This window comes from Rhinoraja longicauda, chromosome 7 (assembly GCF_053455715.1).
Source record: "Rhinoraja longicauda isolate Sanriku21f chromosome 7, sRhiLon1.1, whole genome shotgun sequence".
NCBI classification, from domain to species: Eukaryota; Metazoa; Chordata; class Chondrichthyes; order Rajiformes; family Arhynchobatidae; genus Rhinoraja; species Rhinoraja longicauda.
In genome coordinates, this window is record NC_135959.1 from 57,235,512 (window position 1) to 57,260,639 (window position 25,128).

The 25,128-nt window shown below is 40.7% G+C and overlaps 1 protein-coding gene across 1 annotated transcript in view; it reads right to left on the minus strand.

Moving 5' to 3' along the window:
- Positions 1–769: 769 nt before the first annotated feature.
- dlg2 (discs, large homolog 2 (Drosophila)) overlaps positions 770–25,128 on the minus strand; it is a 507,064-nt gene continuing 482,705 nt past the window's right edge. The window contains 3 exon segments of the mRNA XM_078402648.1: positions 770–4,224; positions 9,696–9,787; positions 24,130–24,239. Of these exon segments, the coding sequence (XP_078258774.1) occupies positions 4,118–4,224; positions 9,696–9,787; positions 24,130–24,239 (309 nt within the window). The 3' untranslated portion in view covers positions 770–4,117.

Below are 25,128 nucleotides of genomic sequence, written 5' to 3' on the forward strand. Positions count from 1 at the left end.
ATCAAGGGACCGTGGGTACGGAATATAAAAACGACTGAGGTGGAAGATCAGCCATGATCATATTTAAAGATAAAGGAGACTAGTCTTCCTCCTAATTCTTCTGATTGTTAGGGAACGATTGTTATGTGATTGTTACCTTCATTGGGTGAGGCATTGAATAAAAGAAGTGAGGCCATGCTAAATCTGTGAAACATTAATTGATCCACAGTTGGACAGCTCAGTATAGTTCTGGTCACAATGCTGCGAGAAGGGTGTGCGAGTACTGGACGGAAGCTTTGATAAGATGTTATCAGCAATGAAAACTTATTGTTGTAAGTAATCATGACTCAGCTGGTTTATTGTCTTGCAACAAAGACAACTGTAGGGCAAAGAAACAGGGAATGCTATAAGCTCGCCATAGGTCTGGCCATATCAGTGTGAAGAGAATCAAGGAGTCAAAAGTTTGGGTCGACAAACTTTTATCACAACTGAAAAAGTGGGAAGCTACTATTGGAGTCTACAGATTTTGCTGTCATGACTGGAGGGAAGTTTAATTGTTGTGTATATAATTAAGAGAGGAAGAATCTATTTTACTTGGCAGAGAAATTGCCAACCGAGTGGTTTAAAATCAACCCAATCAACCTGTGTAAAGAAGCTTCCTTTCTGTGGCTAAATTGGTAAATAAATCTAAAATACTAATTTCTAAAGATCTCAATGCTTGGGTTTTGACAGTATAAATGAAATGTAATCCAAAAATGAAGATAGTGGCATTCAAATTTAAGAACTGAATTTATTTTGTAGTACCATATACAGTGCCTTGTGTTGTTCACATTCAAGGCTTTTACACAAATTGCACAAATCCTTGTACAACTTTGGGGGAGCAGAACTACAGCTTTCATTTATTATAATTTCAAAATTGGCTGTGGCTAAACCATGAGAGATATGCTTATGCTTTGAACATAAGGATAATTGCTGCACCTTATAACTGAAGATTATGTAGAGACATTTTTTATTTAGCCATGGTGAATGACTCACCATGAAATATGTTGAAATAAGATAGACAACTAATTACAGTTTGAAGTAAAACCTAAATGATTTATTGATCATGAAGCTTATATTTGCTGGACTACCATGATAGTTATTAATAAATAGTTTAAAATCTATATTTAAATTAAAATTTATATTTATATTAAATAAATTAAAATTTATATTAAATAACCTTCTGCTTTACTTCTGATTGGCTGCAAGAATTTCGTTTATTTTTGGAATATCAATATTTCTAAACCATTAGTAATAGTAAGACTTATCTTCAGGCTTTTTTGAATCATACTGTTCTTTGAAAAATTTGGATTTTATTCTTTATAATATACTTGCAGCAGAAAATTAATCATATACCGTATAAAATGATTATCATCCCAATAATCGTTGGGATGAGGTCCAAAGAAAGCACTATGTGTGAATTTTGGAATAGTTTACAAATAAAATTTAAACATCCTACTTGCTGATATTCATCCATGGCATATTTAGTGAACCTCCTTGTGTCACAACATTTAAAGTAGGAAAGGCAGGCAGATAATTAACAGTGCAGCACTATCACATCAGAACTAAATATGCACATAGCAGGATACAGAGAAGTGGCTATATTGAACTAAGATTTTGCAGGTTCATTGTGAAATAGTGCAGCCAAAATGCAATTAAAAACATGGAGCATGATCAATTGCAGTTTATACAAGAGCGGGCTTATGTGCAATAAACGGTACTTTAATTTTTAAAACATAAACAAACATGAGCACTTATTTATATTGTTAAATGTACAACTAAATTCTTTATTCTTTTACACAAACGGAATGGATGGAATTGATTATGTACAATCAATAGGTAACTAATCTGTATTGTAAAATCCTTTATACAGGCAACTGTAAGTGTGGTCCAGCAGTGGAGCTTCTTCTTCAGTTTCATCCAACTACAATAGGTAGTGTAGTTTCAGGGAGAAATCCATGTTTTGAAACAAAGACTGTCCCTCTGGTTATATTACTTTTCAGCATAAAATTACAATATGTGCAAAAGCATTAAATTCCTCTGGTTATTTAATTATGATAAAACCAATAGATCCAAACCCTTTCAAGTTCCCAGAATTTGACACAAAGGAATATTTGGAGTACTTTCATTCAGGCTTTTAAAAAAAGTAGAGGCATACAATTTTACTCCTTGTAAAAATATATATATAGGATCTCGGAGATTCCCATCACAGTCAAACTTGTACTCCATGAATCTTCTACCTTATTTGAATAAGATCATTTAAGATCATATAAAGGGGACAATGGCATCTTGGTCATTGCATGTAAAGTTCAGGTGATGAAGGTCAAAAATACAAACTATATTGCAAATTTTTAACAACTAATGAAAAAGTATATTAGATAATCCTATAAATAAATTAACACTACAAACACAATAAATATGACGCTTTGCTTTGGAGATTTTTGGATAATTAGCTCACATACATACTGGTGGAAAAGATGGAACTCCATAGGAGCTTAAAGTCAAGATCTGCAGTACCCAAATGCTGTAAGATTACCTCCTGAGAATTCTGACATTGTGGATAAATCATTAATAAATGTTTTGCAAGTAGCTGATCAAATTGAATTGAAAGCTTCACTGATGGGTCAGTTTGTTTATTCCATACCCATTTACCCTCCCTAACCCCCAGAAATATTCTCCCAGTAACTATCCTGAGAATGCATGTTGGTAAAAGCACAGAGAGTGCACCCTAAAGGTCAAATAAAGGGAGATGGTAAAATAGATAAGAGCATTCAAGAGTTTAAAATCCACTGCTTATTGCACCTGTAATAGCTATGGAGTATTTTAAATTTGTACTATAGGCTAAAACTGTATTTAACCATGATCAAACCAGTACGGGACAAGCATAATCATACGGTGCACTTTAAATACATCGGTCTGTACAGTACAATTCACTCAATATTACAGAAAATTAAATTCTAGCTAAAAAAAAAGAAATAGGGTAAGTTTTGAGAATTTGCAATAGCAGCTTTCAAGTATAAACAGCCATAAAACACAGAACCAAATACCAAATAATAAATTAGATTAAATTAAAGTAATAAAACATAGCTAAGGCTACATAGGATATGACTTTTTTGATTGTACTTAGCCACAGTTCTTACTATTTAAACGATAATGCAGAGCACACAAATTAACATTGACTAATTGAGGATAAAATTCCAAGCTGCATGCTTACTACATAAGGGAAATAAATTAAGTGAATTTTCACTGGCAACAGTTGGAGATGGCAGTGAATTTACACAAATCAGTTGATTTTCTGTTCATTTAGACTTTACTCCATAAAATTAATCACAATTTGCCCTCATTCCTATATCTCCTCATAATTATATCTCCAGTCATGAAATATAACCAATAGACCTTGCAATTTACAGCAATATATATTCTTTACTATAAATTATTTCAACAACTACTGAATAAAAATATTAAAATGTATAAGTTTTGAAGTTCATTTTGATTTTAACCAGTTGTCAAATTAGACACATTCGAAAATGTGTTGGATACTTGAACATACTTGTAATTTGGATTTCATAGATGTGAGTTCATCTTTATATAATGTTTAGTCTCGGCAAAAAAGTGTTTATATAAAATTATGTGATGAATTCTATCTGCATAGTTATAAAATCTGCAGCATAGCAATCATAAGTGCACAAAGGCTTGTGGATGTTGTAAAGCTGGGCACTTCTCTGTCAGAGAATAAGACTAAGTACAAGAGTCCCTGCTTCGCTTATTTAGTTATAATAAGGGTGAAACCTCCAATGCAAGAATTTAATACACTTATGGCTTCGGTATGCTAATGCTGTATGATCATCCATGATATTCCAGAATACCTTGTTTTTTTTTGCCAAACCTTGACTTGCCTGCCTTTTGCATGCCCTTGCCCCATCCAAACCCTTCCACCTGTGAACACAGTTCCGAACTGTGTAGAAACATCCCATTGAGCTTCTAACTCAAAAGTACATTCATGATTGTGCACATGGATAGAGATGAAAATGTAATTAAAACCAAATAAAATGTCAAAATCTGAACAGGTGTTTTCGCCAGCTTCACATCTGAGGCTGATTCACAATTTCTCCTTTGAGGGAACCCAGATGAACGGGCCCGCCTGTTCCTCAATAGCTAGTTTGCACTGGTCGTAAATTGATTCCAAGTTTTCTCCTTGTACTATTGCTGAGGGTTTAAATACAACAAGAATTAATGTTTATTCAGTCATTGTGATAGTTTTCCTTAATTTTCAACTTTGTAAATATACTTCAAGAATGGACCATCATTCTTCATTATTCCATTGATTAGTCAACAACACAAATAACATAAAGAGAGGAAGATAGTCATTGTGAGTGCAACCTCATTCAGTTCAACTATGATTGATCAATATCTGAACTATTTGCTCGGCACTGATCCTTACCACTTTATGTCAATGCCCAATAGATATCTGCCATTCTTAATTTTGAATATTTAATTGATCCTGTCCGCAGCCTTTAGGGGACATAGAATTGTAGAAAACAACTTCAAACAGACCCAGGTTTTGGAGTTTTAATCAAACAAGTCCGATCAAAATTCTCTTGGAAACATTTATCTTAAAGTATTATGTATCAATAATCTATTTGTTAAATATTATTATTTATAAAAAATATTATTATTATTTATTAAATATTACTATTATTCAGTATAGTAATATTTATTAAATATTACTATTTATTAAATATTATAAATAAATATTATTTATTGAAACAAAGAATTCCCATTTATGTACCTTCCAGGAGTCGAGGGAAAACCCAAAATGCTGCAAATATAAGGAACTTCATTTGAAATGTGGTAATGCACAAACATACAACATCAAAAATAACTGACCAGAAATTCGGTTTGTCATTTGAAGACAATAGAATATAAGATATTGAAACAATTCATATTTTATTGATGCTATAAAACTGCTATATTCAACTGAGAGGTAAGATTACACTTCCATATGAAAGATTGCACTGCTCATTCTACTTAAACGTTAGTCAGTTTATTGATACTGCTTTTTAAATGTACTACTTTTATTTACAATATTCTGCTTTGTAGTCGATTCATGTGCTTTCATACTGGGCTGTTTAGGAATTTGCTTAACATATAACATATAACAACTACAGCATGGAAACAGGCCCGTCCGGCCCTACCAGTCCACGCCGACCATTCTCCCTGACCTAGTCTCATCTACCTGCACTCAGACCATAACCCTCCAATCCCCTCCTATCCATATACCTATCCAATTTACTCTTAAATAATAAAATCGAGCCAGCCTCCACCACTTCCACCGGAAGCCCATTCCATACAGCCACAACCCTCTGAGTAAAGAAGTTCCCCCTCATGTTACCCCTAAACCTTTGTCCCTCAATTCTGAAGCTATGTCCCCTTGTTGGAATCTCAGAAAGTCTGTGTTGTTCAATATTATTGTTATAATTATAATAAACTATTTCCCAAATTCTATGAATGGTAGCAATTAGTCACATTCGAGATGCTGTAAAGGAGTTAACTTACTTTTTGAAAGATTTTTTTGAGTATTATATTACATTATAACATACTTGAAATATATGGAGACAACATAATGGCACAAAACCTAGTATAAACACTGAATTTTATGTAATAATAACAGCTCTAATTAGTTTCTGATTATTTGATTGTTTTAACAATGACAATATTGACAGTTTCCAGATTAAAGCTAAAACTTATCAAAAGAAAACACTACACTTAATTGGATTTAATATTGTATAAAACAAAATACTTGTATGATAACCTGCAAATTGTTTGTTCAAATATATTTTAATTAATTTTATTATGCAAAGAAAAATGCATATTTAATATCCACCATTACATTCAATTAGTCCAACCATCTCAGAAATCATTACCATAAAAATCTAGTGATACTTGTCATCTCTTCCATAAAAAAACAACAAAGCCAACACTTAAAAAAAGCCAAAAGCTGCAGGTGCTGGAAATCTGAAATAAAAGAAGAAAATGCTGAATATTCCCAGCAGGTCAGCTAGCGTCTTTGGAGAAAGAAACAGAGTTCATGTTTTAGGTCTATGACCTTTCATCGGAACTGGAAAACTAATAAAACCAAAGTGCTCTAAGCTGAAGAGAGGGGGATGGGTAAAGTCAAAGGAAATGTTATTGATTATGGTGGAGACCAAGATTATCTGGGTGTCAGAAGTTGAAGCAAGGGTGATGAATGTTTGTTCCAACACAAGAGACTGTGGATGCTGGAATCTTGACATTCCCTGTGTTCTCTCCATCTTTACCCTCCTCTTCAACTTAAATCTCACTTTCTCTCTTAGTTTTCTAGTTCTGATGAATGGTTATTAACCAGTAATGTTTTTCTCTCCATCGACACTGCACAAGATGCTCAGTATTTCCAGCATTGTTTGTTTTTACTTCTGATAATCACCTGGATATTATACGACAGGGGAAATCGATTAATGACATTTCTGAACAGATTCTGCATCAACCTGGTAATTTGACTACACTTCTTCCCACCCTGTTTCCTGTAAAATCTCTATCCCCTACTCCCAATTCCTCTGTCTACGCCGCATCTGCGGCCAGGATGAGGTGTACCATACTAGGGCATCGGAGATGTCCTCATTCTTGAAGAAACGGGGGTTCCCCTCTTCCATTATAGACAAGGCTCTCACTAGGGTCTTGTCAATATCCCGCAGCTCCGCTCTTGCTCCCCCTTCCCCCATTCGTAATAAGGATAGAGTCCCCCTTGTCCTCACCTTCCACCCGATTAGCTGTCGCAGACAACAAACTATCCTCCAACATTTCCGCCACCTCCAATGGGATCCCACTGCTGGCCACATCTTCCCAACTCCACCCCTTTCTGCTTTCTGCAGAGACCGTTCCCTCCGAAACTTCCTGGTCCACTCGTCCCTTCCCACCCAAACCATCCCCTCCCCAGGTACATTCCCCTGCAACATCAGGAGATGCAACACCTGTCCCTTTACCTCCCCCCTCGACTCCATCCAAGGACCCAAACAGTTTTTCTAGGTGAGGCAGAGGTTCACCTCACCTCCTCCAACCTCATATCATATCATATATCATATATATACAGCCGGAAACAGGCCTTTTCGGCCCTCCAAGTCCATGCCGCCCAGCGATCCCCGTACATTAACACTATCCTACACCCACTAGGGACAATTTTTACATTTACCCAGCCAATTAACCTACATACCTGTACGTCTTTGGAGTGTGGGAGGAAACCGAAGATCTCGGAGAAAACCCACGCAGGTCACGGGGAGAACGTACAAACTCCTTACAGTGCAGCACCCGTAGTCAGGATCGAACCTGAGTCTCCGGCGCTGCATTCGCTGTAAAGCAGCAACTCTACCGCTGCGCTACCGTGCCGCCCTCATCTATTATATCCGCTGTTCCAGATGTCAACTTCTCTACATCGGCGAGACCAAGCACAGGCTCGGCGATCGTTTCACTCAACATTTCCGCTTAGTCCGTCTCAACCAAGCTGATCTCCCAGTGGCTCAGCACTTCAACGCCCCCTCCCATTCCCAATCTGACCTTTCTGTCCTGGGCCTCCTCCATTGTCAGAGTGAGGCCCAGCGCAAATTGGAGGAACAGCATCTCATATTTCACCACAAAATGCTGGAGTAACTTAGCAGGTCAGGCAGCATCTCAGGAGAGAAGGAATGGGTGACTTTTTGGGTTGAGACCCTTCTTCAGACTGATGTCAGGGGGGTGGGACAAAGGAAGGATATAGGTCCCTTTCACTTCCCTTGCAACCGCAGGAGATGCAACACCTGTCCCTTTACCTCCCCCCTCAACTCCATCCAAGGACCCAAACAGTCCCTCCAGGTGAGACAGAGGTTCACCTGCACCTCCTCCAACCTCATCTATTGTATCCGCTGCTCAACATGTCAACTTCTTTACATCGACGAAACCAAACGCAGGCTCAGCGATCATTTCGCTCAACACCATCGCTCAGTCCGCCTTAACCAACCTGATCTCCTGGTGGTTGAGCACTTCAACTCCCCCTCCCACTCCCAGTCTGACCTTTCTGTCATGGGCCTCCTCCAGTGCCATAGTGAGGCCCACCGGAAATTGGAGGAACAGCACCTCATATTTCGCTTGGGCAGCTTGCAGCCCAGCGGTATGAACATTGACTTCTCCAACTTTAGATAGTTCCTCTGTCCCTCTCTTCCCCTCCCCCTTCCCAGTCCTCCCAATAGTCTTCCTGTCTCCAACTACACCCTATCTTTGTCCTGCCACCTCCCCTGACATCAGTCTGAAGAAGGCCCGACCCGAAATGTCACCCATTCCTTTTCTCCCGAGATGCTGCCTGACCCGCAGAGTTACTCCAGCATATTGTGTCAACTTGGCAATTTTAATATTTAACTAAACTGAGGTGGAGCCGTTGTGTCCAAATCTCTCCTGCGTGCCTCTCCTGAGGCAACCTCCCCCAACTGACGATCCTGCAGGCCCGGCAACCCTCTCCAACTGACGAAGTTCGTTGCCGGCCAAGGAGTGTCCCCCAAGGCCATGAGCAGGCGAGGGGGACTGGGAAGGGGAGAGGGAGCCACTCACCTTGGCCCCATGCCGCCAGCACTGCAGGCAGAGCGAGCCGTGGACCCAAAGCCTCCCCTGCATTGGTCTAGCACCCTCCCCTCCCCCATTTCCCCTCCACTCACCCATTCACCCATTCACCCACTCCATCCCCCCTCAACCTCCCTTATCCCCCTCCTCCCCTCCCTCCGCACCCACTCACCCACTCCATCCCCCCTCAACCCCCCTTAAAACTCACCCAAACCTCCCATGCATTGGTCTAGCACCCTCCCCTCCCCCACTCATCCCCCTCCTCTCCCACCCCCACTCCCCTCCCACCCCCACTCCCCCCACCCCACTGCCCCTCTCCTACCCCTACCCCCACTCCCACTTCCCCTCCACCCCTCCCCACCCCCACTGTCCCCCTCCCCCAACCCTCCTTTCCCCCCCACTGCCCCAATCTCCACTCCCCCCCCACCCCACCCTCCCTCTCCCCCCCCCATTCACCCACTCCATCCCGCCTCAACATCAACGGGCCCCAACAGCGCAGGCGCGGACCCGTTGCATTCCGCTCACGCGTGGATCCGGCGGCCATCTTACGTAAGTATTAGATCAATGGGCCCCAACTGTGCAGGCACGGACCCATTTGTTCTGCGCACGCGCGGATTCGGCGGCCATCTTACGTAAGTATCATATAATTTCCGTAAAATAAAGTGTATCTTTAAACTAAACGATTTCTTTCTTCTTTAAGCTAAAATGTTTTAAAAAATGAGAAAAGCCCCCCCCCATTGGCCGCCACAGCCGTCACTCGGGCTTGTCCCATTGTGACGTCATACGCTGAACCTTGCCAAGCTTCAGTTTAATAAGGTAAGTTTTAAACTTTAAAATCTCTCTAGCTAAAAATATAAGACCAATTTGAATGAAACTTGGATGAAAGTGTCCCCAGGACAAAGGTGAGTAAGGTGGTCCTAAAATTGTCATGCTATCGTGTGACAGGGGCACAAAAATAAGGTTACATCACAGGCATCAGCAAACAAATAATCAAACAAACAGAATTTGAGCAAACAAATAATCAAACAGAGAGTTTTAGTAATATATAGATTACACACCTGTAAAATGTTCTCCAAATTCCTGTTCTAGTTTAAAAGCTCTTTCATATGTCTTTTTGCCTTGGTCTTCTGTCAGGCGTTTATTCATTTCCCTACATTAAAAAAAATGTATGCATCACATTTTGTACAGTATTTACTAAGTAACATTTGTCGGATACCGTAGAATATGGATAATGTAGAAAAAAATCATAAAGTAAAAATGAAGGAGATTTTAATAATCTGTCAACTGTGTGAAAGGACAAACCATATATGGCAAGGTCCTGTGATGATTTCATAGTGGTAATCAATGCGTTTCTTAATGTCACACAAAACATCATATGACAGATGATCTAAATTTTGCAAAAAGATATTATCATCAAAAATATGATGCAGAAGGAACCCATGCATCTCGTTACATCTGTGCCAGCTGTTTATATTGGGATTAATACATGAAAGTATGATGGTATCTTAGAAACAGACAATTAATGTTTCTTTTGATACTATCTTAATTAAAGTCAGGAGTAAGACTACAGCTCCACAAGACCTTGGGGACATTTTTTAAAATCATTGTTAGGAAAAACGAAAGGATAAATTCCAGCAAAATGTGGCGTTTTATTTTTACCTTGTAATAGCAATGGTCTCTGATTCAGCTCTCGAAAATGAACTCTGATTAATTTATTGGAAAGAACTGCAGATGCTGGTTTAAATCGAAGGTAGACACAAAATGCTGTAGTAACTCAGTGGGACCGGCAGCATCTCTGGAGAGAAGGAATGGGTGACGTTTCAGGTCGAGACCCTTCTTCAGACTGATGTCAAGGGAGTGGGTGGGATTAATTTATGTTCCATTTAATTAAGTAATGCAAAAATCTAGGGTATATATATTCAAGAGTATTCAAATTATCTGTTGGAAGCTGTGCAGTAAGATTTCAATGCAATTCATCATCAATTTGAATTGGGATTTAAGATCACTATCTCAATTACAAGATATCACTTTTGCTCTGATGGATACTTCATTTCAGAATCGGAACTGATTTTCCTCAACTGTTGATATTCTATATAAAACAAGGAGATAAGGAAAACTTTTTCAGTCAGAGAGTTGTGAATCTGTGGAATTCTCTGCCACAGAAGGCAGTGGAGTCCAATTCTCTGAATGTACTCAAGAGAGCTAGATAGAGCTCTTAAGGATAGCGGAGTCAGGGGGTATGGGGAGAAGGCAGGAACGGGGTACTGATTGAGAATGATCAGCCATAATCACATTGAATGGCGGTGCTGGCTCAAAGGGCCGAATGGCCTACTCCTGCACCTATTGTCTATTGTCTTTAAAGTCCATCTACATAATAGACAATAGACAATAGAAAATAGGTGCAGGAAAAGGCCATTCGGCCCTTCGAGCCAGCACCGCCATTCAATGTGATCATGGCTGATCATTCTCAATCAGTACCCCATTCCTGCCTTCTCACCATACCCCCTGACTCCGCTATCCTTAAGAGCTCTATCTAGCTCTCTCTTGAATGTATTCAGAGAATTGGCCTCCACTGCCCTCTGAGGCAGAGAATTCCACAGATTCACAACTCTCTGACTAAAAAAGTTTTTCCGCATCTCTGTTCTAAATGGCCTACCCCTTATTCTTAAACTGTGGCCCCTGATTCTGGACTCCCCCAACATTGGGAACATGTTTCCTGCCTCTAACGTGTCCAACCCCTTAATAATTTCATACGTTTCGATAAGATCCCCTCTCATCCTTCTAAATTCCAGTGTATACAAACCTAGTCGCTCCAGTCTTTCAACATATGACAGTCCCGCCATTCCGGGAATTAACCTAGTAAACCTACGCTGCACGCCCTCAATAGCAAGAATATCCTTCCTCAAATTTGGAGACCAAAACTGCACACAGTACTCCAGGTGCGGTCTCACTAGGGCCCTGTACAACTGCAGAAGGACCTCTTTGCTCCTATACTCAACTCCTCTTGTTATGAAGGCCAACATTCCATTGGCTTTCTTCACTGCCTGCTGTACCTGCATACTTCCTTTCAGTGACTGATGCACTAAGACACCCAGATCACGTTGTACATCCCCTTTTCCTAACTTGACACCATTCAGATAATAATCTGCCTTCCTATTCTTACCACCAAAGTGGATAACCTCACACTTATCTACATTAAACTGCATCTGCCATGCATCCGCCCACTCACACAACCTGTCCAAGTCACCCTGCAACCTCATAGCATCTTCCTCACAGTTCACACTGCCACCTAGCTTTGTATCATCGGCAAATTTGCTAATGGTACTTTTAATCCCTTCATCCAAGTCATTGATGTATATTGTAAATAGCTGCAGTCCCAACACCGAGCCTGGCGGTACCCCACTAGTCACTGCCTGCCATTCTGAAAGGGACCCATTTATCCCCACTCTTTGCTTTCTGTCTGTCAACCAACTTTCTATCCATGTCAGTACCCTACCTCCAATACCATGTGCTCTAATTTTGCCCACCAATCTCTTATGTGGGACCTTGTCGAAGGCTTTCTGAAAGTCGAGGCACACCACATCCACCGGCTCTCCCCTGTCAATTTTCCTAGTTACATCCTCAAAAAATTCCAGTAGATTAGTCAAGCACGATTTCCCCTTCGTAAATCCATGCTGACTCTGAACGATCCTGTTACTGCGATCCAAATGCTCAGCAATTTCGTCTTTTATAATTGACTCCAGCATCTTCCCCACCACTGATGTCAGACTAACTGGTCTATAATTTCCCGTTTTTTCTCTCCCTCCTTTCTTAAAAAGTGGGATAACATTAGCTACCCTACAATCCACAGGAACTGATCCTGAATCTATAGAACATTGGAAAATGATCACCAATGCGTCCACAATTTCTAGCGCCACCTCCTTAAGTACTCTGGGATGCAAACCATCAGGCCCTGGGGATTTATCAGCCTTCAGTCCCATCAGTTTACCCAACACCATTTCCTGCCTAATGTGGATTTCCTTCAGTTCCTCCGTCACCCTAGGATCTCTTGCCACTAGAACATCTGGGAGATTGTTTGTATCCTCCTTAGTGAAGACAGATCCAAAGTACCGGTTCAACTCGTCTGCCATTTCCTTGTTCCCCATAATAAATTCCCCTGCTACTGTCTTCAAGGGACCCACATTTGCCTTGACTATTTTTTTCCTCTTCACATACCTAAAAAAGCTTTTACTATCCTCCTTTATATTATTGGCTAGTTTACCCTCGTACCTCATCTTTTCTCCCCGTATTGCCTTTTTAGTTATCTTCTGTTGCTCTTTAAAATAATGCAGCCTATTTTGTAGTCTTTGTTTCCACCACTAATTTCACCTGTGCAAAGACAATGGGGAACAAACGGTTCGAGCAAGTGTCCAATGCAAATTCCTATAGTTCCCTGTGAACATGACATTTGGTTCATTGGAAGTCAATGGGGGCATATTTCAGAAGCAGAATACAAAGGGCAGACATTATAATCTTGCAAATTTAGCACAGGGAACACAGGAATTGTTTCTATACCTGAAAATATTTTTGTTCAATTACTTCCTCGCCTTCTCTCTTAGCATTTCATCTTTTGTTCTTAACTTTAACTTTTTTTTTTTTCCTAGTTGACTTATTTTCTGATTTAACTTTAAAAAAGGGTGAACTACTCTGGGAAGTGCCTAGATGAATTTCCAGAATGATGTGCAATGACCCAGAAATGGTTTCCACCATGTTTCACTCAAGAAAAAATCAGCTTTAAATCAAGTAATAGACAATAGACAATAGGTGCAGGAGTAGGCCATTCAGCCCTTCGAGCCAGCACCGCCATTCAATGCGATCATGGCTGATCACTCTCAATCAGTACCCCGTTCCTGCCTTCTCCCCATACCCCCACACTCCGCTATCCATAAGAGCTCTATCCAGCTCTCTCTTGAAAGCATCCAACGAACTGGCCTCCACTGCATTCTGAGGCAGAGAATTCCACACCTTCACCACTCTCTGACTGAAAAAGTTCTTCCTCATCTCAGTTTTAAATGGCCTACCCCTTTTTTTAAACTGTGGCCCCTTGTTCTGGACTCCCCCAACATTGGGAACATGTTTCCTGCCTCTAATGTGTCCAATCCCCTAATTATCTTATATGTTTCAATAAGATCCCCCCTCATCCTTCTAAATTCCAGTGTATACAAGCCTAATTGCTCCAGCCTTTCAACATACGACAGTCCCGCCATTCCGGGATTAACCTAGTGAACCTACGCTGCACGCCCTCAATAGCAAGAATATCCTTCCTCAAATTTGGAGACCAAAACTGCACACAGTACTCCAGGTGCGGTCTCACCAGGGCCCGGTACAACTGTAGAAGGACCTCTTTGCTCCTATACTCAACTCCTTTTGTTATGAAGGACAACATTCCATTGGCTTTCTTCACTGCCTGCTGTACCTGCATGCATCCTTTCAGTGACTGATGCACTAGGACACCCAGATCTCGTTGAACATCCCCTCTTCCTAACTTGACACCATTCAGATAATAATCTGCCTTTCTATTCTTACTTCCAAAGTGAATAACCTCACACTTATCTACATTAAACTGCATCTGCCATGTATCCGCCCACTCACACAACCTGTCCAAGTCACCCTGCAGCCTTATTGCACCTTCCTCACAATTCACACTACCCCCCAGCTTAGTATCATCCGCAAATTTGCTAATGGTACTTTTAATCCCTTCATCTAATCATTAATGTATATCGTAAATAGCTGGGGTCCCAGCACCGAACCTTGCGGTATCCCACTGGCCACTGCCTGCCATTCCGAAAGGGACCCATTTATCCCCACTCTTTGCTTTCTGTCTGTCAACCAATTTTCTATCCATGTCAGTACCCTACCCCAATACCATGTGCTCTAATTTTGCCCACTAATCTCCTATGTGGGACCTTGTCGAAGGCTTTCTGAAAGTCGAGGTACACCACATCCACTGACTCTCCCCTGTCAATTTTCCTAGTTACATCCTCAAAAAATTCCAGTAGATTTGTCAAGCATGATTTCCCCTTCGTAAATCCATGCTGACTCGGAATGATCCTGTTACTGCTATCCAAATGCTCCGCAATTTCGTCTTTTATAATTGACTCCAGCATCTTCCCCACCACTGATGTCAGACTAACTGGTCTATAATTACCCGTTTTCTCTCTCCCTCCTTTCTTAAAAAGTAGGATAACATTTGCTATCCTCTAATCCACAGGAACTGATCCTGAATCTATAGAACATTGAAAAATGATCTCCAATGCTTCCACTATTTCTAGAGCCACCTCCTTAAGTACCATGGGATGCAGACCATCAGGCCCTGGGGATTTATCAGCCTTCAGTCCCATCAGTCTACCCAAAACCATTTCCTGCCTAATGTGGATTTCCTTCAGTTCCTCCATCACCCTAGGTTCTCCGGCCCCTAGAACATTTGGGAGATTGTGTGTATCTTCCTCAGTGAAGACAGATCCAAAGTAACGGTTTAACTCGTCTGCCATTTCTTTGTTCCCCATAATAAATTCCCCTGCTTCTGTCTTCAAGGGACCCACATTTGCCTTGACTATTTTTTTCCTCTTCACGCACCTAAAAAAACTTTTGCTATCCTCCTTTATATTATTGGCTAGTTTACCCTCGTACTTCATCTTTTCCCCCCGTAATGCCTTTTTAGTTAACTTTTGTTGCTCTTTAAAAGAGTCCCAATCCTCTGTCTTCCCACTCTTCTTTGCTATGTTATACTTCCTCTCCTTAATTTTTATGCTGTCCTTGACTTCCCTTGTCAGCCACAGGTGTCTCTTACTCCCCTTAGAGTCTTTCCGCCTCTTTGGGAGAAATTGATCCTGCAACCTCTGCATTATTCCCAGGAATACCTGCCATTGCTGTTCTACCGTCTTCCCTGCTAGGGCCTCCTTCCAGTCAATTTTGGCCAGCTCCTGCCTCATGCCTCTGTAATCCCCTTTGCTATACTGTAATATTGACACTTCCGATTTTCCCTTCTGCCTTTCCATTTGCAGAGTAAAACTTATCATGTTTTGATCACTGCCTCCTAATGGCTCTTTTACCTCTAGTCCCCTTATCAGATCAGGATCATTACATAATGTCAGGAGAATAGTGCACATGATCAACAAGGAAGGAGTGGGGTAAAGGTGTGGGGACAAAGACAGTGCAGTTAAAAAGATTTGTTAGAATGGATTTGTCATTGCTATCTGAGGCAGGCGTGGTGGACCAACTGCCCATTTCCTGCACATACGTACAAATTTGTACAACTATGCTTTTCATGTTTCGTTGAAAATGCAAATTTGTCTGGGCATCTCAAACAAAAGGTGGGAAAACCACCCACTCACTACAATCCACTTTCTACCACTTTATAATACTATTTAAAATAAATTTCAAATAATTTCAGATATGGGAGAGTGAACCGAAAGCCTGCAGAGGGTAAAGAGGAATAGAGGGAGGAGAAGCAAAGGGGGTCTCAGCAAGAGATCATATCCACCTCAGGTGTTCAGGAAGCAATGCTCCTATCTGAACCTAAGTGATGATCAGCGTGCGAGGTAAAATACATCTTCATGATATCAACATCCTGCTCCAGTTTCAACTGTAATTTTGAAGCAGAGCAAAGTTATCATTGCTCGATGTGATTTTGGCATGATGGAATATGAGACATTTGCAATATTTTACGGTTTGCCATCTGCAGTTGCATAAAGGATGTGTAGGAAGGAACTGCAGATGATGCTTTAAAACAAAGATAGACACAAAATGCTGGAGTAACTCAGCAGGACAGGCAGCATCTCTGGAGAGAAGGAATGGGTGATGTTTTGGGTCAAGACCCTTCTTCGGGTCTCGAACCGAAATGTCACCCATTCCTTCTCTCAAAGATGCTGCCTGTCCCGCTGAGTTACTCCAGCATTTTGTGTCTCGCTTTTGCATAAAGGATGTCCTATGTTGTTCTGTATGCAGAGAGCTGACAAGATTTCATTCAATTTTGCCATTTAGAAGAAGACAAAGTGATCACACTGCTTTGAAAGCACTACAAGTTTCCACATGGTGCCGTGTACATTGAGACATGCGTAATGCTCTAGGAGCATTGAATTTGAACTATCGCAGCTCAATGAGAAACCTCCATTATGTAAATCATTGCACAGTAACCAAGCACTGATCATGAAGCCTTCATTCTGTGGCAGCTCATTGTGCATTTAATCCACTACTACGAACCAAATGGAAGCTATAAAATAAAGCAAGTCATGCGTGCATAACATGACCAATGAAAAAACTAGTGAGCAAGGTCAACACATCTGAGATGCATGCAACTTGAAATGTGACAGAAAAGGTAACTGGCGAGGTAAGTCAATGCTTCCACCCTTGAGCTACTGCAGAGGAGTCCTGAAGTGCTCACAAAAGCAACTTTAAGATCCATGCTGCTCTGCATTGTACATCCTTGCCCTGGTGAAGGAACAATCCTTGCTGGCAGCTATATGATGACCAACTCAGGAGCAGGAGAAAAAAAAGAGGAAGAGATGTAGGAAGAGGAACAGTGGAGGATACCACTGTGGGCCTGTTTCAGCTTGATCTGCACATGAACAACTCACTACACTGAGAAACCAGTAAATGCACTCCCATTTCCTAATTTATCAATGGTTCTACACCACCTTCCCACTATGTCTGATCAGGATGGTACTGACTTGTGTATAATACTAAAATAAAAGCAAAGACAACATAAAAACTGCAAATGAATTTAGAAAGTAGAATTTTCCATACTCCATAGAAATGTCAAGTAATCCCGTACTTTCATTTTCTGTGATTTGCTCATGTATGTATTGCAATTCAACAACTGATAGCTAACTGATAATTAATGCAATCCAATGTGTGTGGCATGATTCACTGCCACAAACAGTGGAAAGCCTTGATGTATGAGCTAAAGCAGGTCTGCGCTATAATACTTCCTCCCACTAACCCCATGTCCTTTAACTTCCTTAATATCCAAATTTCATCAATATATGTCTTTAATATACTGTGACTAGACCTCGCCAACTGTATAATATAGAAAACTCTAAAATTTGACTCAATTGTGGGTGATGAAATTTCTTCTCAGCTCAGCAATAAATGGTCGACCCCTTATTTTGAGACTATGATCCCTGATTCTGGACACCCCAGGCAGGGGAAACATCATCCCTGCATATATCCTAATGCCTTGCAGGAATTTTGATATTTCCATGAGGTAAGCTCTCCAAACTTAATAATACACAGGCTCAGTCTACTTAATTACTCCTCCTGTGATGACCCTCTCATTAGCAGGAATCAATTTAGTGAACTTTCGTTACACCCCCGCTATCACCAATAATTTCTTTGACAAGTAGGCAAGGTCTGTACACTGTGTTCCAGGTGTGCTCCAACAGGAGCTCCATATAATTGCATTTGGATGCCGTAACTCATGTGCTCAAATCATCTTGCAATAAAGGACAATATATCAATTGCCTTTCAAATTACTTGCCACGCCTGAATCTTAACTTCCAGTTATCTATGTAAAACACCTACGCATGTTCTTTGAACACACGTACACTTATCAATCTCTAACCATTTAAAATTACTTCCTTTGTTTTTTCTGCCAAAATAGACAATTTGATATTTTAGCACATTATTTTCCATCTGCCATGTCTTTGCCTCACTATGTTTACCCCTTTAACTCTCTTTGCATACTCTTCACAATTCACTTTGCCACCCAGCTTTGCATCGTTAATAAGTTTGATAACTTGATGAACTTGAATAAGTTTGTCCTCTCAGCCAAATCATTGAGATAGATTGTGAAAAATTCAAGTCCCGGCACCGATCCCTGCAACACCCTATAAAATATTACCTTTCAACCTGAAAATTATAATTTATTTCTTGTTAGTTTACCATATGTTAACCAATCCTCAACTAAACCCCTCACGTGCGACACTTTTTCAAAGGACTTCTGAAAGTTTAAATAAACCACATTTCTGAGTTCCCTTTATCTATTTGCTAGATGTGATCTTAAAAAACCCCACTATCAGGCACCTCTGTCCCCAACTGTGGCCGAGCCTGTGGTACCAACATTGACCTCATCTGTCATGTCAGAATCCATAAAACAGATCATCCTCAAACCTAAGAGACCAATTGAGAAGATAAAGAAGAGCTGATACGAGCATTTTCTCCACCACAGGAAGGTTTAGGATATGCAGGACAATTGTGTTTTGTGCTTGGTCTTATGCTATCAATCACTTGTAGATGATTTAAAAACAGGAGCTATGTCATTGGATTTCCAGTCATTTAAATCTCATCCCTCCCTCCCTCCCCCAAAAAAAGCATGAGGAAGAAAATCAGTGCTCATTTATTGTCCCATTTGGGCTTTAGAGTCATAATGCAATGATTACTTTTCTAAATGCAGCAATAGGAAAGTTTTAAATTGCCCGGTTTCAATGTGGCACAAGGATTTTTGTGCTTGATGAAACAGATATCTATACACTATGATCTTTGAGTAAAAATTATACATTAAATATTAAATTACCATAAATGTGCATGCATCAGATGAAATGCAAGCAAACTAAATATGTGGGGATTGGTACAAATCTGTAAAGCTTTAATTATAAAATAAATGATCCATGGTATCCCTGGGCATCACCACTACCACCATTAACCTTTAAGCAAAATAAAGACTTCAACCAGAATGTATTTCTGCATACTGATAGATTGATTCTTGTTTGCATGCATCATTAGCAGCCTACAGCCAGTTACACTGACACAAGGATGTGCAAGCTGTTTACAGGGTTTGTGTCGTCTGGACTGAAAAAGCTTTATTAAAATAATTGGACAACATTAGACAAGAGAATTTTTCAATCATATAGCGTGATTTGAAATTATGTTTTAATTATAATCTTATTCTGGAGAAATAACAAGTGAAACAAATTTTCTCTATCTAATTTTGAGCAGATGAAACATTGTATTAATATGTTATTCAAAAGTACACTGCACCAATTCAAGACTTCGTGACATTAATTTTCAACAAGTGAGAAGGGCTCTCGCTTCAGGGCAGAGCAGTGGTAAGGAAAAACCTTGTTATTTTTCAGATTACTAAATAGGCCCAGTGCTTATTCTGCTGCGGGGACAAGCAGCAGCAGGCTTGTTTTACTTGTAGTCAGATGGTTGGGGTGGATATGTGTTTATTCAGGATCTGGTTCATGGAGCTACGATTTCAAAATTATGAAACTCAAATCAAAATGGGGTTTTCATCACGATGGGCTAGGAAATGACTGATAAAGACTATGGTATATTGTTTTTCTTTCAATAAATCATTGTAGAACATGTATATGTGACCTAACTCGGAGGTCAGCCAATGATATAGAGTCATACAGGATGGTTACAGGGCCAATACACAATAGACAATATTATAGACAATAGGTGCAGGAGAAGGCCATTCGGACCTTCGAGCCAGCACCGCCATTCAATGTGATCATGGCTGATCATTCTCAATCAGTACCCCGTTCCTGCCTTCTCCCCATACCCCCTGACTCCGCTATCCTTAAGAGCTCTATCTAGCTCTCTTTTGAATGCATTCACAGAATTGGCCTCCACTGCCTTCTGAGGCAGAGAATTCCACAGATTCACAACTCTCTGCCTGAAAAAGTTTTTCATCATCTCAGTTCTAAATGGCCTACCCCTTATTCTTAAACTGTGGCCCCTTGTTCTGGACTCCCCCAACATTGGGAACATGTTTCCTGCCTCTAACGTGTCCAACCCCTTAATAATCTTATACGTTTCGATAAGATCCCCTCTCAACCTTCTAAATTCCAGTGTATACAAGCCTAGTCGCTCCAGTCTTTTAACATATGACAGTCCGGCCATTCCGGGAATTAACCTAGTAAACCTACGCTGCACGCCCTCAATGGCAAGAATATCCTTCCTCAAATTTGGAGACCAAAACTGCACACAGTACTCCAGGTGCGGTCTCACTAGGGCCCTGTACAACTGCAGAAGGACCTCTTTGCTCCTATACTCAACTCCTCTTGTTATGAAGGCCAACATTCCATTGGCTTTCTTCACTGCCTGCTGTACCTGCATGCTTCCTTTCAGTGACTGATGCACTAGGACACCCAGATCTCGTTGTACGTCCCCTTTTCCTAACTTGACACCATTCAGATAATACTCTGCCTTCCTATTCTTACCACCAAAGTGGATAACCTCACACTTATCCACATTAAACTGCATCTGCCATGCATCCGCCCACTCACACAATCTGTCCATGTCACCCTGCAACCTCATAGCATCTTCCTCACAGTTCACACTGCCACTCAGCTTTGTATCATCTGCAAATTTGCTAATGGTGCTGTTAATCCCTTCATCCAAGTCATTAATATATATTGTAAATAGCTGCGGTCCCAGCACTGAGCCTTGCGGTACCCCAATAGTTACTGCCTGCCATTCTGAAAGGGACCCATTTATCCCCACTCTTTGCTTTCTGTCTGTCAACCAATTTTCTATCCATGTCAGTACCCTACCTCCAATACCATGTGCTCTAATTTTGCCCACCAATCTCCTGTGTGGAACCTTGTCGAAGGCTTTCTGAAAGTCAAGGTACACCACATCCACTGGCTCTCCCCTGTCAATTTTCCTAGTTACATCCTCAAAGAATTCCAGAAGATTAGTCAAGAATGATTTCCCCTTCGTAAACCCATGCTGACCCAGAACGATCCTGTTACTACTATCCAAATGCTCCGCAATTTCGTCTTTTATAATTGACTCCAGCATCTTCCCCACCACTGATGTCAGACTAACTGGTCTATAATTACCCGTTTTCTCTCTCCCTCCTTTCTTAAAAAGTGGGATAACATTTGCTATCCTCTAATCCACAGGAACTGATCCTGAATCTATAGAACATTGAAAAATGATCTCCAATGCTTCCACTATTTCTAGAGCCACCTCCTTAAGTACCCTGGGATGCAAACCATCAGGCCCTGGGGATTTATCAGCCTTCAGTCCCATCAGTCTACCCAACACCATTTCCTGCCTAATGTGGATTTCCTTCAGTTCCTCCGTCACCCTAGGATCTCTTGCCACTAGAACATCTGGGAGATTGCTTGTATCTTCCTTAGTGAAGACAGATCCAAAGTACCGGTTCAACTCGTCTGCCATTTCCTTGTTCCCCATAATAAATTCCCCTGCTTCTGTCTTCAAGGGACCCACATTTACCTTGACTATTTTTTTCCTCTTTACATACCTAAAAAAGCTTTTACTATCCTCCTTTATATTATTGGCTAGTTTACCCTCGTACCTCATCCTTTCTCCCCGTATTGCCTTCTTAGTCATCTTCTGTTGCTCTTTGAAAGAGTCCCAATCCTCTGGCTTCCCACACTTCTTTGCTTTGTTGTACTTCTTCTCTTTTATTTTTATGCTGTCCTTGACTTCCCTTGTCAGCCACGGGTGCCTCTTACTCCCCTTAGAATCTTTCCTCCTCTTTGGGATAAATTGCTCCTGCAACTTCTGCATTATTCCCAGGAATACCAGCCATTGGTGTTCCACCGCCTTCGGACCAACTGGCCCATGTTGACCAAGATGCCCCATCTAAGTTAGTCCCATTTGCCTGTGTTTGGTCCATATCCCTCTACACCTATCCTATCTATGTATCTGTCCAAGTGTCTTTTAAATGCTGTTATAGTACCTGCTTCCACTACCCTCTAAGGCAGGTCATTCCAAATACCAGTCACCCTCTGAGTTAATGTTGGCCCTCAGGCTCCTACTCTTTCTGCTCTCATCTTAAACCTATGACCAATGGTTCTTGATTCCCGTACCCTGAGTAAAAGACTTCATTCACCCTTTCAATTCCTCTCATGACTTTGTACACCTCTACAAGATCACCCCTCAGCCTCCATCATTAGATGGAATGAAGTTCAAGCCTGCCCAACCTCTTCCTATAGCTCAGACCATAGAGTTCTGGTTATATCATCGTAAATCTTCTCTGTACTCTTTTCAGCTTAATGACCTCCTTACTATAGAAAGATGACCACAACTGAACACAATACTCCAAATGCGGCCACAACAATGTCTTGTACAACTGTAACAAAACTTCCCAACTTCTCTACTCATGACCCTGTCAGATGAAGGCCTTTTAACCAAAACCCTTCTTTACAAAACCCCAACTACCTGTGACACCACTTTCAGGAAACTATTGACCTGTACTCCTGGATCCTTCTGCTCTACAACACACCCCAGACACTATCATTTAGTGTGAAAGTCCTGCCCTAGTTTGACTTTACAAAATGCCACACCTCACAATTATCTGCATTATATTCTATTAGCTATTCGTTTGCCCAGATGGTCAATATCCTGTTACAATTTTTGATATCCATTTTCACCGCCTACATTGTCACCTACTTGAGTGTTATCTGCTAATCATGCCTTCTACATTCAAATCCAAACCATTGTTATAAACACAAACAACAATGGGCCCTTTTCCTGAGGCACACTCCACTAGTTACAGGCCTCAAGTCCAAAAAACAACCTTGCGTCACCACCCTCTGCTTCCTTCCATGAAGCCAATTGTGTATCCAGTCAGCTAGCTCACATTGCATCCCACATGATCTAACCTTCCCGAGCAGCCTACTATGCCGAACTTTATTAAAGGCCTTGCTGAAGTATTTTTTCATCTTCCCCTGTCTGTAATAACCTCAATCCCTTAATCATCAAACAACGACAATATGATATGGAACTACATGTGGATTTTCGGCAAATAGATCTACCCTAGTCACCATAGGCAGCTCTACCAGGAAAATGCATTTTGGCAGAGAGGGAGCCACAGTGCAGGTGACCTGAGGACACGAGGGGAAAGGTGGTGGAGATCAGACATCAGGAGTGGTGTTGAATGATGTCTTTTTTGAGGGTTTCTCAGTCCTTGGAAAACTAGCCCAGCACTTTAAAGTAGGCTTGTAACTGCATTATGGGAAATATAATTTATATATATTAAGTAAGTTTCCTATCAATTCAAATACCACAAAATTTGCCACTGTAAGTCATTGCAATGGGTAGATGCATTTAATGATTTAACCCCACCAATCTTCCCACTCCTTCCTGCCATAGCTGGATGGGTCATTACAATCAAGGTCCTTTGTACTCATTACAATTACCTAATGAAAGACAGCAGGAGTGGCATGTATGTGCAAAGTTGTTATCTTAATAGCAAAAGAAATACGAGTTTGATTGGTGTCAATTTCTGGTAACTAATTCACTTGGATCACACTGGGTTCTTGAATAGTACTATACAATGTAAATAATTAGGTGGAAACAAGTCAATAGTTAGTTGAATACAGGATCTGCCCAGTTACCCAATTAAGTAATCACAGTGATGTAGGGTCCCTTCTGAGGGACTAATAAAACATCATGGAATGGCAAACATATCTAGGTTGACTTAATATCTTATCTTCAGCTACTCAAATCTCAATGAGAAAAATTACTTACAATAGTGAATCCACAGACATGGGCTTGATAAAAATAGCAATGGGATAAAGTTGTGCAACTTGTAAACGTCTAATGGCATTTCCTGAAACATCAAGTATGCAATGCTTGCCCTATGAGAAACAAGGAGACAGTACATTATACTGAAAACACAGAAATCTTCCAAGTTGTTCAAAGAACTGAATCTTAAACTACTATATAATAGGTATTTCTCAATGTAAGAACCACAAAAGATTACCTTGCACAATAATTTCTAGTTCATTTAAAGTCATTGATGAATTAGACTGGCACCATTAACAACCTTGGGATGTATCAAAGTAATACATTTTGAAGTATAGATGCTGTACTTAGATAGGAAATGCTCTGGGTTCGTGTGCCTCCACAAACAGCATAGTGAACCTAGAAGCTGTTTTAGTGATATTGATTGAGTGATAAGTACCAGGACACCAGGAAGAACTCTCTTGCTCTTCTTCAAAATATGTATTTGATAGTTTACATCTACTTAACATAGCAATGGGGTCCCAGATTAATATTGTCATGTAAATTATAACCTTCAATTACACCAATTGCTGTTAAACCTACTATTATTTCTACAGTTAAATAGAAGATATTTTTGTTTCAGTTTGGAAGGTCAGAATCAGGGGTAAGCCATCAAGAACAGGAGTAGGTTACCAGCTCCTTCAACCCTGCCCTGCCGTTCAGTAGGACCATGGCAGATCCATGCTGGCCTCAACTCCTCTTCAGTGCCAGTTCCCCACGACCCTCAATTCCTCGATCTTTCAAATATTTCTCTATTAAACGTTGTAGCAATCTGGAGTGTAAACCAATATTGCAGTTAATTCCCTGGTATGAGATATGAACCTCTCGATTCGGAGGCACCAATACCTTTGATTAAGTTACAGTAGACGCTTGGGTAGTTTGAGTTCTAATCCAATGGTCACTAAGTGAATCAACCTATAGATAGCTTTATTAAAATAATGATTGTTTTAATGAACCTGAAAT